The sequence below is a fragment of the Mustelus asterias genome, chromosome 7 (assembly GCF_964213995.1).
Source record: "Mustelus asterias chromosome 7, sMusAst1.hap1.1, whole genome shotgun sequence".
NCBI classification, from domain to species: domain Eukaryota; kingdom Metazoa; phylum Chordata; class Chondrichthyes; order Carcharhiniformes; family Triakidae; genus Mustelus; species Mustelus asterias.
The window spans coordinates 69,220,683-69,239,735 of NC_135807.1; the positions used below are offsets into that span (position 1 = coordinate 69,220,683).

General features: G+C 38.6%; 1 protein-coding gene across 4 annotated transcripts in view; it reads left to right on the forward strand.

Moving 5' to 3' along the window:
• Positions 1–361: 361 nt before the first annotated feature.
• LOC144495769 (NSFL1 cofactor p47-like) overlaps positions 362–19,053 on the forward strand; it is a 38,161-nt gene continuing 19,469 nt past the window's right edge. The window contains exons 1-6 of one of the 4 annotated variants that reach the window (XM_078216205.1): positions 387–515; positions 6,078–6,201; positions 7,043–7,207; positions 10,498–10,601; positions 15,997–16,077; positions 17,281–17,446. In XM_078216205.1, coding sequence (XP_078072331.1) covers positions 10,561–10,601; positions 15,997–16,077; positions 17,281–17,446 — 288 coding nt within the window. In that variant the 5' untranslated portion in view covers positions 387–515; positions 6,078–6,201; positions 7,043–7,207; positions 10,498–10,560. Of the gene's footprint in view, positions 516–3,047; positions 3,069–6,077; positions 6,202–7,042; positions 7,208–10,497; positions 10,602–15,996; positions 16,078–17,280; positions 17,447–19,053 lie in introns of those variants that run through there. The other 3 variants (XM_078216204.1, XM_078216203.1, XM_078216206.1) reach the window with 3 other exon arrangements.

Here is a 19,053-nt window from a genome sequence, read left to right on the forward strand (position 1 = left end):
CCCTCACTCTCAGAAGTCTTTGCGTCGTAATTGATAGTGCATCACTGGTTAGGCGCATTGGCTATGCTAAATTCTCCCTCAGTGTACCCGAACAGGCGCCAGAATGCGGCGACTGGGGGATTTTCACAGAACCTTCATTGCAGTGTTACTGTGAGCCTACTTGTGACACTAATAAATAAACTTAGAGTTGGGGGGGGGAGAGTAATACACCCTCTGGGCTAGCAGAGGAGTAATCAGCCTCCACCCGGTATTTCCTCTCACAGGTTTACACTGTTATCGTCAGCTCCAGCCGAGTTGAGGGCAGCAGAAGCCCAACTGCCAAACCACCGCTTGCTGAGCGGGTGTCCCGCAGGGACCGGAAGCGGCGGGCGAGGACCGGAAGTGGCGGAGGCGGCGGTGTGAAGATGGCGGACGGCGCCGAGCGGGAGGAGAGGATAGGGCAGTTGGTGCGGTTAACGGGGGCGGTGGAGGAAGGGGCCCGGGCTGAGTTGGAGGCGGCCGGATGGGATTTGCAGGTGATGGGCTCGCTCTTGGGGGTTTGTTTTTGTTGTGCGGAGGCGGCAACCGCCGGGCAACTCCCTGGGGTCGGTGCGGCCGTTGGGCAGCTCCCTGGGGTCGGTGCAGTCTCCTGGCGGCCTCTCGCTCCACTATCCCGCTGTTAACCAATATGGGTGAGCACTCTGCATTCAGTGCAACAGGGTCTCCTGCCCTGAGGATCTGGGCTGAATGATAATGAATCACATCTGGCCTGTTGTTGAAAGGAAACCTGTTTCTTTCAGACAACATTTTGATCCATTACTTCCGCTGCTTAAACACAACAATGGTGGTGATTTTGGGGTTATGGTACTAATACCCATACTACCAGAGATTTACTCACTTTTTTATGCTCGGAAAAGGAACCTGTTTGATATTGTTGTACATTACTACCATAATACAATTTATTTTTCTTGCTGCTCGTGTAAATGCTTCACTGGGAAATTTTATTGAGACAATCCATGGATTTTCCTTAATGCATGCAATCCCAGTGGTTTCAGAAATTAGATTTCCTGACAGTCTCTGCAAATTCTGGAGCTCTTATCAACATGGACTGCAATAGAAGGCAACAGCCGTTCCCTCGCTGTTCACCACAAATATGAAGTCCAAAAATCATGTGCTACGGCACAAGGGCAGAAGAGCTCAGTAATTTAGTATGCTTGTGTTCTACTAGAGAAATGAATACTACTTAAACTATCGATCCATCATTGTTCGCCACATTGTAATGTAGGTAATAGGCTGGATTTTGCTCTGGGTGGTCAATGAACAGTAGTAGCCTTTCGATGCACTTGTTTGGATAATATAATAAGGCTTTTCTGCTGGAAGTTCCTGAGAGCCACCTAACCAAAACGGCAGCCTGGAACCTGTGAAGAGAGCAAACAAATGTCTATTCCATCCAAATTAAGTTTATTTATTAGTATCACAAATAGGCTTGCAATGAAGTTACTGTGAAAATCCCCTAGTCGCCACACTGACGCCTGTTTGGGTACATTGAGGGAGAATTTAGCATGGCCAATGCACCTAACCAGCACACCTTTCGGACTGTGGAAGGAAACCAGAGCACCCGGAGGAAACCCACGCTGACACAGGGAGAATGTGCAGACTCAGCACAGAGAGTGACCCAAGCCAGGAAGCAGCGGGCGGGGGAAGCAGCGCCAAGCCTGGCGCTGTGAGGCAGCAGTGCTAACCACTGTGCCACCAAGCCTCCCCCAAAAAAATATAGATAATCTTTTTGAAAGTATTTTAGTTTTAATGGCAACAATATTTAAAGTATCCATACAAACTTAATTTTCACTGCCAAAGATGTTGACAGTATTTAGGACTTGCCACGCTATGAAAAAGTACTGCCATTGGGGTGTTCAAGCTCTAATGTTTTCAGGCCAGTTTCGTTAGGTATTTGATGTAAGTGCATCAACTTAACAAATTCCAAAGTATGTGAATGGGGAACTAGATGCCATTCCAAGGCATTGTTTGGAGGAATGGCACGGTGGCACAGTGGTTAGCATTGCTGCCTCAGCGCCAGAGACCCGGGTTCAATTCCTGGCTTGGGTCACTGTCTGTGAGGAGTCTGCACGTTCTTCATGTGTCTGCTTGGGTTTCATCCGGGTACTCCAGTTTCCTCCCGCACTCCAAAGATGTGCGAGTTAGGTGGATTGGCCATACTAAATTGTCCCTCAGTGTCGGGGGATTAGCAGGGTAAATACATGGGGTGATGGGGATAGGGCCTGGGTGGGATTGTGGTCGATGCAGACTCAATAGGCCAAACGCCCTCTTTCTGCACTGTAGGATTCTATGATTCCATTCTATGATTCTATGAACATCACTTCTTGGACAGCAGTTTCTAAATTTCTGCACTTAACTGTGTATGTGCAGTCACTTGAAGTTGCTGCTAGCATCACTGTTATTTCTACAAAAAAAAAATCTGTCCCATTAATATTTGATTTTCTGTTAGTTGTCCCCTTTATAGTCTCTTAGGATCGACAGTTTAAGTATTATTTATTTCTCTTGTAGAAATCTAGCTCAGCAGATTATTGGCCTTTTACTGACTGTCCTCATACCTTGGAAGATTGTTTTTGGGCAACTTAGTATTTGCTTCATGTTACAGCTTTTTTAATTAAAATTGATTTTTTAAAAAGATGATTTAATGCTTTTCAGAGTGCAATGGTGTATTTCAGCAATAAAAGCAAAAACCCTCTTTTTAATTTGTACAGCTTGCTACATTTTCAAATCTTTGTGCACTGTTTTATTTATTAGTTACAAGTAAGGCTTACATTACACTGCAATGAAGTTACTGTGAAATTCCCCTAGTCGCCACACTACAGCGCCTGTCTGGGTCAATGCACCTAACCAGCACGTCTTTCAGACTGGGAGGAAACCCACACCGACATGGGGAGAAGATGCAAACTCCACACAGTGACCCAAGCCGGAAAGCGAACCCAGGTCCCTGGCGCTGAGGCAGCAGTGCTAACCACTGTGCCACTGTGCAGTCCTATTCAATCTTCTGTCATGTGTAAAGTAGCCATTATACATAAATTGTAAGTTCAAATTTCCCAGGAAATAATCAAAATCATGGAAACATTTCACTTTGTCTGAAAATCTCTCTATATCTCTCAGAAGTATTAAGATTATGATTTGTTTGAAAACTAGTAGGCTAATATCACACTCCTGAATAGTACTTAAATCATTCTTAAACAAATATTGGAAATGCTGAGCAGGTCAGGTAGTATCTGTGGAAAGAGAAATAAAGTTAATATTTCAGATTAGAGACCTTTTACCAATGTCGCCTGACTGGAATGTTTCCAGCACTTTAAGTTTTATTTCATATTTCCTATATCTTTGATATTTTACTGAGTTTAATTGTCCTGACACAGTCACCTTATGACACACTGAAACTAGGCAGTCTAGTTTCTCATGATTTACTGTCCCGATTTGAGTCCTACCAGCACAATACATGTTACATAAATTGAAATTTGTTTATTAATAGTTGCATTTTATTAAATAAGAAAGGTCAATGCCAAAATCCAGGAACGAAAAGAAAACTGTATTTTAACAGCTTGAGGGGACTGATTTAACTCATTCAAATACCATTCACACATAGAGTTAAAATGGGCCCTTGATCTCCTGTGATGTTGCAAATGAATAATAAGTACAGTGCAGAGAGATCTGGGTGTCATCATACTTGAAACACAAAAAGTTAGCACACAGGCATAGCCAGTAATTATGAAGACAAATGAATGTTTGCCTCTATACACGGGGAATGCAGTATAAAAATAGGAAGTTTTGCTGTAGCTGTACAAATCACACCTGAAGTATTGCGTCCAGTTTTGGTCTCCTTGTTTAAGGAGGGATAAAAAAATATATTATGGAAGATGGAGAACTGGAATTTTTTTTTAAAAAGTGCTGGAAAAATGCAGCAGATCTGGCAGCATCTGTGGAGAGAGAAACAGTTAACATTTTGAGTCCAACATGACTTCTTCAGAACAGGAGTTCTGAAAAAGTCACACTCAAAATGTTAACAATCTCTCCCGTAGGTGCTGCCAGAACTGCTGAGTTTTTCAAGCATGATCTGTTTTTATTAAGGATGGATATTTTTGCTTTGGAAGCAGTTAAGCAAAGGTTCACTCCAGGACGAAGGATTTGCCTTATGAGGAAAGGTTGAGCCGATACTCATTGGAATGTAGAAGAATGAGAGATGATCATATTGAAATGTATAAGATTCGGAGGAGGTTTAAAGGGTAGATTCTGAGAAGCTGTTTCCCTTTTGGGGGAATCTAGAATTAGGGAGCACAGTTCAGGATAAGGGTTTACCCTTTAATGTGGAGGTGAGGAATTTCTTTATTGAAGTTTGTGAATCTTTGAAATTTTTTTATTGGAGGCTGACTCGTTGAACATATTCAAGGCCATGATGAACAGATTTTTGAACTGTAGAGGACTCTAGATTTATGGGGAATGGACAGGAGAATGGAGTTCAGGTCAAGACGATCTATGAATAATACTGAATGACGGAGCTGACTCAAGGGGCTGTATGACCTACTCCACCCCATTTTTCACGTTGAGACCAGAGACAATGATCTAGGTTTCAGCAGTGAGCAAAAAGCACCAACCATTGGTTACACTTCCACTTGACCATAGACTTTATATGGGCTTCTACTCCAAAAGTTGGGGTGATTAGAAATCCAAAACCGTGTGCATATTCTTTAAGGAATATGTGATGTATGTAACTCCTTAACCAATCACATTGAAGAATCCTCACTGAGGCATACTGGACTGCATTTTAACACCTTAACACAGGTGGGTTTGGTTGGAGGTAAAAAAAGATTGTAATCTCCAACCCGCCCATTTATGGATTTAAGCGAGGGAGGATGGGCAAGTGTTGGGCAGTTACCTGACTCCCAGGAAACAAATTGGCAATTTAAATATTTTAATTAGGCAGGCAACTCTAATTTAATCTAATTTGTAGGTTTAACTGGCCAGTCATAGGGGATCCTGGTTATTCAAGGGAAGCAAGTGCAACCTCAGGAAAGTGTTTATAGTAAATCATATGGGCCAGTGGAGCAGGAGTATTCACCCATACTTTGGTATGGCGAGTATTCACCCGTACTTTGGTATGGCGAGTATTCACCCGCCATACCAAACCTCCAAGCTTTCACTCACCTCTGTCCTGACACTATCAGTCAGACCTTGTCCTGTGCAAAGATATTGGGTTGGGTAGTGAATTCTTTTTGTTTTTCCTGTGCCCAGTTCATGGATTGGGCCTCCCTGCTTCAGATTGCTCCCTGACTGGAAACCAATCTTGTTAGTCAGGCTGAAGATGCAAGCTGTGGAATTGAAGGTCCGTAACATGGACTTAGTATACTGCGGTCCAAAAAACTCCCCTGTCCTTTTGCCTATGTAACCTGCTCTGTTTAATAATCCAGAATGCAGAGTTTAAACCAGTTAGAATTGTTAATCCAAATGTACAGAAAAGAAAATAAGAGGAAAATGAGTGAGGTAAAAGGGACAGAAAGAAAATGTCAAAGTTAATTAACTTCTTACATTTAAACAATAATTTCCAACAATAATTAAAATCTTTAAAAATTAAGTACTTGTAAAAGTTCATTTTCAGTGACAGAGAGATTGCTTGGTAGTACTTGAGACATACCACACCATTAAAAATTCACTTACAGTTTGAATGTACAAGCTCTAACATCTTGCTTGTTTATGGTTAGCTATCACAAGTACCCAAATTTAACAGCATTCCACGTATTTGCATTCCAAGTCTCTTGGTGAGGTACTGATGTAGCAAAGCTTCTGAAGGACTGCGACAAATCAGACAGCAGCTTTCTGAGTTCCCTGTTTATGTGCGTAAAATCAGAATAAGTTATCTGATTTACTCACAACCTCATTGTTACTTTTACTGCAAAATTGAGGCCTCATGGTTGACAGCATGTATGCATAATTTAGTCCCCATTTTAATTTACATTTTGTTCATATTTTAATATTTCTGTTCTAAATTCCTACTTTTAAACTATGTAAAAATGTCTAATTTTATTTGCACTCTTCAGCCAGGGCTGGCATTTCATTCGCAACTTACATTGCAAACATGAACATAAGAATTTATCCATAGAACTGCTGACAGGAAATCCAAGCAGATGAGCAGATGTAATTATTTCAATATGGATAATCATGGTATGATAGAACATCTATATATTCCTAAATAATATAACCTTAAGTAGAAACCAATACCTTGGTGCATTATTAAAATTAACGGATTTTATGTGCAGTTTGAAGTTTTCAATTATTGTTAGTCCAGATTGAGGGGCTTATAAAGAAGTGTTTCATCTATTTGTATTGCAGTGAGAAATCTGTTAATTGTGTTAATATATTTATGAATGGAATTTGCAGTAGTAAATTAAATATGAATCCACTGTCATTTTAGATTTTTTAATTTGGAGATTAAACTATGCATTGCTTGTGATAAATAAAAATGCAGTGTTCAGGCCACTTTGGCATAGAAACTACAAGTTAAAAGAGCTATAAATTTATTAAAATAAAAGCTAAGTGCTAGAAATCTGAAATAATAACAATATAGGCTTAAAAAACTCAGCAGGTCTGGCAGCATCTGTGAAGAGGGAAACAGAATTAATCTTTCAAGTCCAAATGACTTCTTTGTAACTGGAAAGAGGTAAAATAACTCTTTCTCTAAAACACATCACATTTTTACCTCTCTCTAGTTCCAAAGAAGAGTTGTATCGGACTGTCATCATTAAGTCTGTTTCTCTCTACATAGATGGTGCAAGGCCTGCTGAGTTTTTCCAGCTTTTTCTGTTTTTGTATTATAAGTTTGTTAACACTTGTTGAACCTGTGTGAAGCAAATAGCAGAGCATTCAGAACTGTAAATCTGAATACAATGCATTTTATCTACATTATTTTTCTTAATGCATTGGTATTCCTGTGTGCATGTCTCTTTTTCTTCTTTAGTTAGCTGAAGGTTAAGGGTGTAGATGTACACTTTTTATTTTCCCACAGAAACAGTTTTATCAATGCTCAATAAGCATGTTGGTAGAATTTTACAAGGAACATAAAGCAACCAAAACTTAAGAATGCAACTAAATTAGATTGCATCTTCACCAAACCTCTCTGCAATACTACTTACTGTAATCAACAGGAAGAGCTTCTTTTCTGATGTATTAGGTTTGTGACTTTTCATCTAGATCTTCTATTTTTGCTTGAATGATGGTACAAATTTTCCAGGATCTCCCTCTAATCTAACCCTGGAAAAACTATTATCACACTCCATCAAAAGCTCGCCCTTGAATTTATTGTCCCTTTCAACTACTGTTCAGACTCGTAATTCCCTCCTTGTCCAACTTCCATGTCATTATCTCCCAGCAATGTCCTCTCCCAGAACTATTTGAATCTCTTTAGCGATGTCTTGTCCACAACATAGGGGTTGTCTTTTTAAAAGTCACCAATTATATAATTTGTGCCTATAATTCATTATTACATCTTGTTCTTCTTAACCTTTTGGTGGAATTGGACATGGTCAATCATGCGGTCTTCCTCCATTGTCTCTCTATGATCAACATCTGTTAGACTGCCAATGCATCGACCCACTCCACTTTGTTGCAATACGTCTCCAATGTTGACTTCTTTAGTTATTGCATTTTCACTTGGCGTTTCCTATAGATTAGCTCCTCTATCTTTTAATTACATATCTGTTGACATGAAGTTACCTCTCACAAGTATACTGATGATTCTCGACTACTTTTTTCCCAATTTCTTCAATTCCATAGTCATATCCATTGTTATGGATGAATCAGAATTTCTACAATTGAACATCAGGAAGATGAATTATTATAATTTTTGGCCCCAACTACAGTCTCTGCATCCTTACCTTTGATTGCATTCTCCTCTTTGCTTTCTCACTCAGGTTGAACCATACAGCAATCTGTTACAATACACTGTTCGATACCAGTATTGCTTTTCCATCTCTGCAGCATTACCTGCCTCCACTCCAATGTTAGCCTCACTGTTGCTGTAATATCTAAGTCTCCAGGTAGACAAAGGGAAAATTCTCCAATGAATTTCCATGACCATCATAGAAACCATAGAAAATTACAGCTCAGAAACAGGCCTTTTGGCCCTTCTTGTCTGTGCCGAACCATTTTTTGCCTAGTCCCGCTGACCTGCACTTGGACCATATCCCTCCACACCCCTCTCATTCATGAACCCGTCCAAGTTTTCCTTAAATGTTAAAATCAATGTGCATAAATTCCAAATTGCCAATGTTCTGCCACCTGAATTCTATTTACTAAGCTTCATTTTCCCATCACCTCTGTTCCCATTGCTGTGCATTGGTCACCTACCCAAAATGAGTGGATTGAACACAAAATCCTCATATTGTTAACTATGTTTTCTCCTGCCTAATGGCCATTACTGTGTCCTCTGGAGTCCTGTGCGTCCTCTGGAGTCCTGTGCATCCCCTGCTGTCTTCCACGTTTAATGGCAAACTTTTCAGGTGCCTCAGTCCAACTCAATGGAAATGTGTCCCAAACCTTTTGCCTTCCCTACCTCACTCCACTATTTTAAATATCTTCTCAAAGCACATTTTCTTAAGCAAACTTTTGGTCACCTCCTAACCCGTTTGGAAAGATTTGTTGCCTACTCCTTTTCTTCATTAGAACATAGAACATTACAGCTGTGTTGAAACTAATTTATAACCTAAGTTATAATGCCATACTACTCCCTCCTTTGATAGAATGGTTACAAGACTCAATTCAGTAAGTCATTAAAGTGTCTACTAAATTTTTTAAAATATTGCATCATGGCTGTAACCTGGGTTCGGTGAAGATAAGTTAATAGCTAGATATTTCGCCATCTGTGTCATAAAGCTTTCTTTCATCTACCTTCTCGCCCTGGGAAATTCTTCAATGGCAACATGAGAAATCAAGAAAATTTATCTAAGACATTGTACTAATGTAAATACTGTGGAAGATCAAATAAAAGTAAGAAACACCACAAACTTAATATTTATTGTGGATGAGCTGATTGGTGATTTTTTTTTTGTTGTCCTTCATGTTTTTATTATTTCATTATGTGTTGCAAGTCTACACAGAATTATTTACAACAAAGTTATTGCACTTCAAAATAGTTCCTAACATACATAGCATCTTCAAACATTTCTGGCAGACATAAGATAGTACAAATACAACAGAACTGTGTGATATTTGACCAAAGATGAAGGCATTGTTTGATTGACATTTGGGCATTAAAGGAGAAGTTTTCATGTTAATGCTTAATTGTTTCACCTCCATGTTTCTGTGACTGCATTTGGCATTTTTCAAAAATTCGAGGAACTGACTATTGACTGTACACAGGTGACTTGCTGAAGTTGGCATATTTTTGAGGCTGTTACTGTTTTGCTGTCAATTAGTTCAATGTAATGTCCAACAATATCTGACCTTGTGTTTAAAAAAGGTCAGTGGGCAGTTTGCTGATTAACATGACCTGCTGTAAAGTCTCTGCTAATATTGTTACGTCATTGAAATGTACAAGAATATAGCAACTCATTTCCCTCCTTGTTTCCTTCTTCCTTCTCCATCATCACTAGAGAATCTGACCAAATTATAAATAAGCTATGGAGGGAAAAATAAATATCAACTAAAATGACAGGCTTTTGACATTCAAACTGGAATGAGAAATATAAACATAGAACAGTACAGCACAGAACAGGCCCTTCAGCCCACGATGTTGTGCCGGGCTTTGTCTGAAACCCAGATCAAGCTATTTCCTCCCTATCATCCCGAAGTGCTCCATGTGCCTATCCAATAGCTTCTTAAATGTTCCTAAAGTTTCTGACTCCACTATCCCTGCAGGCAGTCCATTCCACACCCCAACCACTCTCTGAGTAAAAAACCTACCTCGGACATCCTTCCTATATCTCCCACCATGAACCCTATAGTTATGCCCCCTAGTTAGTTAAACAAGAGTGAGACGCCTCTCAAAGTTTACCATTCAATATGTTTCACATGTGGCATGAAGCAACTTTGGAGATTTATTATAATTTTTATCTTTAGCAATTTTTATCAACTTCATATATCATAATGCTTGAAGTCTGTATCAGTTGCCCAAAATTGTGCTCTTCCAAATATTTTTAAACAAATTATCTGAGAAGCATTGATTGTAAACATTTCAATGACATTAATTCCGACTGTTTTTAAGGTGTAGTTAAAATTAGTTTTTAAAAGAACCATACGCGTCAGAATTTAAAGTTTTGCTGCTTATGTTTTACTGTACTTGGGGTGTGCTTTCAGAGAGAATTTTTAAATTGTGTTTTCATTTTAGTGTGAGGAAATTGAACACAGTTTGCAGGTATATTCTATCTATTGATCTCTGCAAAATCTACTTGCAGCATATTGTTAAGAGGCTAACAGATTGTGAAGTATCTTTCTAGATAATTTTTATCTTATTTTCTTATCTAGCTAGCAACAGCTAATTTTTACAAGAATGAGGGCAAGGATCAACTGGTTCATCAGGAGACACCTATGTTTAGCAATACTACTAATAGCAAACCTGCGGTTCGTAGGTAAGAAATATCAGATGTGTTTTAAGGTATACCATGGTTTCTTTAAAACTTCTGTTTTGTAAATTTTAGGTGGTCCAAACAATTTTTCATTCTGGAAAAAGGTATTCTGGTTTGAATAGAACATAGCTGTAACTAATGACCTTTTGTTGACTCTGGAGAAGAAATTGGCCTAAGCACCAATTTGCTACCAGTCCATTTACAGTTACTGTGCTACTAAACATGCTTCTAGTACTTTAGAACACTTTTTTTTTGCTGTGTTTCATAAAGTTGCCTGTTCAGTCCTATCAATTTTGTGAGACATTTATATTCTCAGTTAAGTTTTGAAAAAAATCGTGGTCATTGGAAGAATCATATTGCATTTTGCATTGGAAAAAAAATAACCCCCTCCCCCACCATTGGATTATAATCAATTTATTATAGGCATGGATAAATATGTGACCTGAACAATCTCTTTGTTCGAGACAAATACAGATGCTTTCAGATGAACAGTATAAAATAGAGGATTAAATTCGCAGTGGAGCCATGTAGAAATAGTGTCCTTTTTATGCATATTCACTAATATGTATTTTCTGATAAAAGGAAATTTCTGGGACATTAGAAAATAGTAAACACACAATCCGCAGAAATACAGTGTTAGACTATGCAATATATTTTCACGGATTTATGAAAAATGGACATTACTTCTAAAACAAAATGAAGGATGGACAGTTTGCTTTTGAAACACAATGGAATTGAGAGGTCAGTTGACCTTTTTTCTTTCACGTCAATATATATGGAACTAGACAAGACACCGGAAACTAACCTGCATCTTTGTACATTACATTAAGACATCAGCAACCTTTCAGGACACTTCATTGAGGGGGCATTAAAATGCAACAAACCTTTCCTGTGGATTAATGGCTGCCGTTATCCAAATAGTTACAGAAGTTTGTTCACAGTGGGCTTGCAGACATCTTGGCTTTGCAATGGAATTCCAAAAAATGGGTGAGAGAAGGATTTCATTCTTCCACAAGGACTAGTAAATGGATTAAACTTGAACACCATTGTGTGTCAATGGCCAAGATGTCAGAGACCATTTGTGAGGACAATGAATGAACAGATACTGTGGTCATATGACAGAAACCAAGTTGCTAATAAAGGACAATTAATCAGACGCATTTTTGGAGAGTAGGCAGGAAAAAGAAAGAAAAAGAGTCCCAGACACCAAAGGAACAGGGCCCTGTCTAAAATCCATCAGGAAGCTGAGAATTCAGGCTAGCCCTCACCTACCCTTTGAGGAACCAAATCAGGTTTTCGCTGCACGGGTTTGACTGCACCTCAACTTGAGTGAAGCTAGAGAAATCTGCCACTGCAATCAATAATGCACTGCAAATCCATCTTCATAAACAATTTCTTCAGTGGATTAAAAAGAAGAATTTGAGGACTTGCAACATCAAGACATTATCTTGAAGGAAACAAGTCTGACAGTGATTTTTTTGAAAACTTTTTAAGACCTTTTTGTGAGTTTCAGCATTCTGGGTGTAAAACACTACTTTTGAAATACATCTACAGTCAGTCAAGGGGTGGAAAAGGGGGGAAACCATTCTACCATCTCTCCTGTCTGTAACTAAACACACTATGTTAACAAAAGTCAAAACTTTAAAAATCTTCACCTGGATTTTCTGCTTTCTAAGCGGTGGGAGACGGCACAGTGTTGGCTGGAGGTGGGATGTTCTGATTCCACCATTGTCAATGGGGTTTCCAATTTATTTCACCCCACATTGCTGGGAAACACGTGGCAGGGGTGCACTGGTGGCTGGACCAGAAGATCCTGCTGCCATGAAGATCCAGAAGATCACACACCTTGAGTCAGGAGCAACTTGACAAAACTGTTATTTCTGCTGCAAGCAAATATGCTTATGTGCAATTTTTGTCAAATTCTAAATTCACAGTCTGCAGGAAGGGGACCTCAGTTTCAGCTGCTGCTCCAATAAGTACCAGCTTTGGCTTTCTTTAGCATGTCTAATTGATAATTACTGTGTAAATGCAGCAGTATCTTGAAACTCAGTGAATTTGATGGTGAGCTTACATTTTTGCAAGGTTAATAACAATTCATGATAATTTGCAACACATTTCCTTGCCACAAATTGCTGGACAATTCCTGTACTAATTCCAGCATCTACATTAAAATCACCCATTACTTGGCACCAAATTCTGGCCCTGTACACAAGCCAGTGTATTAATCTCTACACCAATCAATGTATTGTGTATCACAGCTTACTTTAGTGAGGCATAAATTTGGGGATATTGGGGACCATCCTGATGTCCTTGTTGAATGGGGCATTTGTATTAGGAACTATTTTGCATGCTTTAAACTTTTAACTTTTTGATTGCTGAAAAAAAATTTGGTGTTAGTTTGAAGTACTTGGGCAAGTGGAAGTACATTCTTGATGTAATCTAAGTAAAATGATTTGTCTTTCGATGTTTGTAGGTTTACCATTTAAACAGTCAGTGATGTTACAGCCAGTCTAGTTGCATATGTATTTTTTCATCATTCTGTCTTAATTGCTTCATTAAGTAGTTGAGTATTGCCATTAATAGAAGGACCAGGGGTTGGCTGATGTTCAAAGCCATAAAAATGATATCCTCCTCCTACTCAAAAATTCAGATAGATTTTATATTTTTATATTCCCTAATGCTTCAGGTGACATTTGGATTCCATTTTTAACTATATGTGACCAGTGTTGTTGATGCTTTCCATTTCCTTGACAGGATCATCTTAACAGATCATCGATTTGATTGCTATTTTCTGCACTGTTCCTGTGCCTGTATATCCTTGCTATAGTAAGGCAGCCCGAATCCTATACAGAACTCCATTTGTGGTTTTATCAGTTCCTTGTCTAGACTCATTGACCCCATCTAGGATTTTTGCTCTTCTCCTTCAACTTTATTATACATCCCAAGGCCAATTTAGTTTTCCTTCTTGCTACCACTCAATGTTCTACTAGTCTCACTGAGCTATCCAACAGTGTCCCCAGGTTGCTTCCCTGTGTTATACCCTCTTTCAACGATCCATTAGCTTTAAATTAGCATTAGCTGTGTATTTCCAAGTAGCATCACTTTACATTTATCCAAATAAAATGCCATTTACAAGTCAGCAGCTCAGCTCTCCAAGCTTTTTATTATTTTATTTGTGTCACAACTAGGCTTATATTAACACTGCAATTAAGTTCCTGTGAAAGTCCCCCAGTTGCCACACTCCTGCACCTGTTCAGGTACACTGAGGGAGAATTTAGCGTGCCCAATGCACCTAACCAGCACGTCTTTTAGACTGGGAGGAAACCAGAGCACCCAGAGGAAACCCGAGAAGGACATGCAGACTCTGCACAGACAGTGACCCAAGCCGGGAATCAAACCTGGGTCCCTGGCACTGAGACAGCAATGCTAACCACTGTGCTGCCCTAACTATCTGGATCCTTGTATTTAGTTTGTCTGTTTCCTATTGCTTAAACCTTCCTTCAAATTGTCAGCATATGCAACTTAAACATACCCTAGCTCTATATCATTTTTATGCACTGTAAACTGTGTAGACTAATTAATAATAAAACAAAATATTACCTTATGGAAGCTTTCTACTATATTGCATTTGTATACATCAGTTATTAATGAACTTTATATTTTGAGCAAGTAATTAATATGACTGATTTTAATGTGATAGTGTATTTTGAGTTTTCCTGGTAAAACACAAATCAGCTATAATTTGTGTTGGAAATAGAGTTGGTTTAACAATTTGTTTTGTTTGTTGGTATTAGGAATAAGATATGAGTTAAAGCTTGATTTGTGTTTCTGTATTTGTCGACTAAGAAATGGCTAAAGCTTCAGTTAGCTCCATGTTAAACAAAGGTGCCTGCATGTCTATAGGTTATAGTTTCACATTAAACTTTTTCTGCATTGTAATTAAGGATTTACGGCATACAAACAATTACAGACTTTAAAAAAACTAAACTGCTGCATAGCAACCAGAGGTCCACACAGAAAAGTAGAAGCATTTGAGTTCTCATAGAAAGTGCCAATATAAGCAGGACCGGTCCCAGAGGTTAAAGAACAGAAAGTCCTAGGAGGATTGAAGTCAAAATGACAAAGACCCAGAACCTGAACAAGGTACTGTTCATTGAAGTTAAAGGAGCAGAGGAAGGTTCCCAGTTAAAGACAGTTGCAAGATGCAGACCTCAAAGTTGACTATCAAGAAGCCAGAGACACCTAAAGGAGCGCTGAGGTTGGTGATCGAAAGTGGAATTTGGAAACACTTGTGTAGAAACCAGAGTTCCAGCGAGATTAGTTGGCTCACAATGTAACAAACTTCTGGGAGGATTTGATGAGAAATCCGCAAGTTGTTTTGGGTGGCATCTGTCACTTAGTTTCAGGATGTGGTGTGTTTGACCACATCTTGCCTAATTGGTTTACATGGACTGTGTACTTATTGAGAACATTAGAATATAAGCATTAATTTGTGTAATCCTTATAAATCTGTATAAATCAATAAATGTATAGCGTAGGCTAAGGAGTAATGTATCATAGCTAATCTTTTTTTGTTTAATAAATGTTTTGTTAAGTTAATCAGCAGTCCTGTGACTCTATTCATCCATATATTTAAACAAAAACTAGAAGTTACACTCTACTGAACAGGGATCGTAACATTTATGTAAGAGCTTTTGGAAGCAAATCTATTTGCATAGATTAGTTCCTAAAGCCACAGCTTCAGATTCTTGCATAGCCTGTTGAATAGTGTTTTGTCAACCCTATCATGGATATCTGCTCTAGCACATTTTCTCCATGGTTACCAGTCTTGCCTGCTGCCTTTTTTATCCCTAAGTGATCTTTGTGCTCAAGAGGAGATTAGGAATTCGTTGGTGGAATGCAAATTGTTAGTCATTGTAGTTAAGTTCATCAATTTGCCAACATCTTGTATATCATATACATTCTGAGGTTTTTGGAAACTGTCAACAACATCATGCATTTGTGTATCACCTTTAACTTGGAGAAAACTTCCAAGGCACATCACTAAAGGTTTAATCGGACAAAAATTGACACTAGGTCAAAAAAGGAGATAGCAGGGAAAATGACTGAGCTTGGTTCAAGAGGTGAATTCTAAGGATGGCTATCGAGGTTTAAAGTGAGAATTTCACATCTCAGGGCCTAAATGGATGAAGGCATATCTACCATGGGGTAAAAGGATTTGAGGATGCACTTCCGTGAACATTATAAGCTCATGAATTCATTTAGAGAGTTTAAAATTTAAATTATGCTGTTTGATTAGTGGACATTAGTTCAAGTACAAACTGGAAAATTACATCAGTGATTGTTTAAATCTTTTATCCTAATAATCTAAACAATAGATATTTTCCCCCTCTTCCAGCGCTGGTACTTCCAGAATATCAGGCTTGAAAGACCTGAAGAAGAATGAACGAAGTGACAGTGCGGCTGATGAGGGTCAACGGTAAGTACTTTTGACATTTCTGGCAGATTGGAACTTGTCCCACTTGGTAGCTGCACCAAGATAATCTTGTGTCAAATAACTCTTGGTAATCTGACTTAATCATAAATAGAGATCATGCTTCATTTTCCATAAGGTCAATCAACTGTTGGATTTCTGGAATCATATCAAGATAGTTTGTGGGCTGATCTGTTGAGAGCAAACTAATAGAATTGAATGGCGTATAATTCTAATTGAATTTGTATTCAAAATTTTTAGTTGCGAAAGGCCACATTAGGTATCAGTACTGTTTCATAAAACATGACCAAACCTGTTCACACCATGTCTAGATTCCAGCAGATGGCTGACTGTATTGAAAAGATACCAGAGGTGCCAAAACATCTCCATTGCATGACATCAAACAAGGTCTTAGCCATATTGCTTCAGGCTGCACAAACTATCAGGCTTTAACCTGCTCATAATCCATGAATTGTCACCTAGAATAGCCAGAGCAACTATATATGAGCAGCCATCCATTCCCTTCAGCCAAAGTTAGAGAACCCACAGCAGATAATGGGTCACAAAACAAAATTGGCTGTGGGCTTACACCATCCGTACAGAGCCTTATTTGTATGCAAAGAAAATGTATCTACACATTAATATAAAATAGCTCGTGACAGTGCTGAAGAGGGGAGGCACTTCTCTCAGCATCCTGGCCCACCATACCTCCCTCGACCAACACTACCTAAATCAGATTAACCAGTCATTTATTCATTTGCTGTTTATGGGACCTTTCTGGGTGCATAAAGTATGTTGCTTTAGCATATATTATAACAACATCGACATTTCAGAAGTAAAAGGTGTAAAACACTTTATGGAACCCTCAGGGCATAATTGCTCGTTTAAAAAAAAATCTATCTTCCTCTTTATTACTTGCATAGCTCAAGGCAATGGATTCACTTTCTGAAGCATTGTTGGAGCTACTTAAGTAGATTTCTTTTACTTTGTAGAATACATCACGTTTTTAGTAATTGATTTGGACTTAAAAGCTGTGAAACGTCTATTTTTCTCTGAATTGTTTCATGAGGGAATACTAGAGTTGTGCATTTCCTCTCTACTTGACGAGCAAGAGCAAATGTGATAATAGAAATACTTGTTAATAATGTACTTTAGTTTTGTTTATATAGTAAAGCACTGGTTTCACTCACTGTACATTAATTTTTTAAGCTTTTATGCAGGTGGTTCTGAACACAGTGGCCAGCAGATAGTTGGACCTCCAAAGAACAAGAATCTAAATGAAATTGTGGATGATCTATTTAAGGGAGCTAAGGAACATGGAGCAGTCCCCGTTGATCACTGGACAGGAGGTGCCGGAGAGTCAAACAGTGCCATGGTAAGAGAATGGGGAAATGCTGATAGAAGCATTGTGATTTCAGTGTCTCAAAATAGTGTTCTTGCTCTTATGGAAAGTCACAGTGCTGCATTTTTTTTAAAGTAGGAAAATTAAGTTTTTAACACAAGGTAAAGATATTAGACCCGTCATTACCTGCCATAATTGTGGGCACCTTTCTTGGTGGATAAAGATACTGGCACATAGCCAAGTCTTCAAATTTTGATTTTAAACCTGTGGCGAGGTAATTTTCATACAATAAGTCAATTAAAATGCAGATCAAGAAAGAAACATCAAATGGTCTGATGCAACAAGCCAAGGAAATAAAATACAAAAAAAAGATACTCTCAGGGTGTTGATGTACTATGCGAGAATTTCTCCCAATAAAGATTTGGGAGAAAATTTGGACGATATTTGTCCAAACTAGGGGTATGAAGTGTCCATTGTCATTTTCTTGGAAGTATATGTAAAACTGAATTAACAAATGTGTAGTACGTAATAAAGATTGTTTATCTTTCTTACCTTCTATGGAAAATATCTAAACACTAATGAAGAAATAATGTATTCAGCATAGTATCTAACATGAGAGGGGAGGGAGTGGTGGTGGAAGAAGGTGAGGCAGCCTAAAGGGTTCTTGCAAAATTTCATTCAGAAGTAATTCTTTAACTTTAGCACCTGACCGGTTAGTTCTCAGACCCACCTGATTTTTTTTTAAACAAGTGAAATGTGTGATTTGCTCTCATGTTGAAGTGCTTTGAGATGTTAAAGGTGAGTTAGTATGCTTCGGGGAAATGAAAAAGAGATGTCCTTAAGAGGCATTTAAAGCAGGGAAGCATGTTGGAAAAGTTTAAACGACTTTAGAAGTGCAGAGATGCGATGTCTGAGGTTCTGTCACCAATGGTGAATTTGGAGGGAGTGCAGATCCACAGGAGAGTCAATTGGCAGAATAGGAATGCAAGGATGGAGAACATTGCACAAAGGTGAGGCCATGGAAGATGTTGAAACATATACTGGCTTGCGGAGCCAGTGGAGAAAAAGTAGGACGAGGACAACAATCTTAGTTAACTAGAACACACGGAATTTGGTATGGTCTTCTTACAAATCCAGCTTTCAACCGATCTGATAAAATGTTTTTTTTTAAGTCTGTGTATGATGACATTGTAACTCCTTGTCTGAGACTTTGGATTGAGATATCTGCCCTGTCTGGTTCTATAAATAATTGTTGGACTTCGTGATGGTAATGATGGCGATCATTGTCATTACTACGCAAACTGCTAACAGCTTTGGGGGTCCACACAGAATGATGCAGAAATCCAGAAGTTGCTGTCACCACTTCTAGGCTTCTCTCTAAGTTGTGCTCAGGCCTCTCTTCCCTGCATCCGCTAGAGCAATCCCAAAGCAATTAGTGAATTTAGTGAAAATTTCCACTTTTACGCAGTTAACCTTGCTGTGAAAACTCTTGGAAAAAGATATTACTTCTTGAATGAGATGTGACTGGGCTGTAAATCGTATTTTAAGTTTATAATTACTGTTAAATACATCCATTAGCCTGAAAATCTAATTTTATATTGTGGCATGTCAAATTTCTCCATTATGATAAAATTCTACAC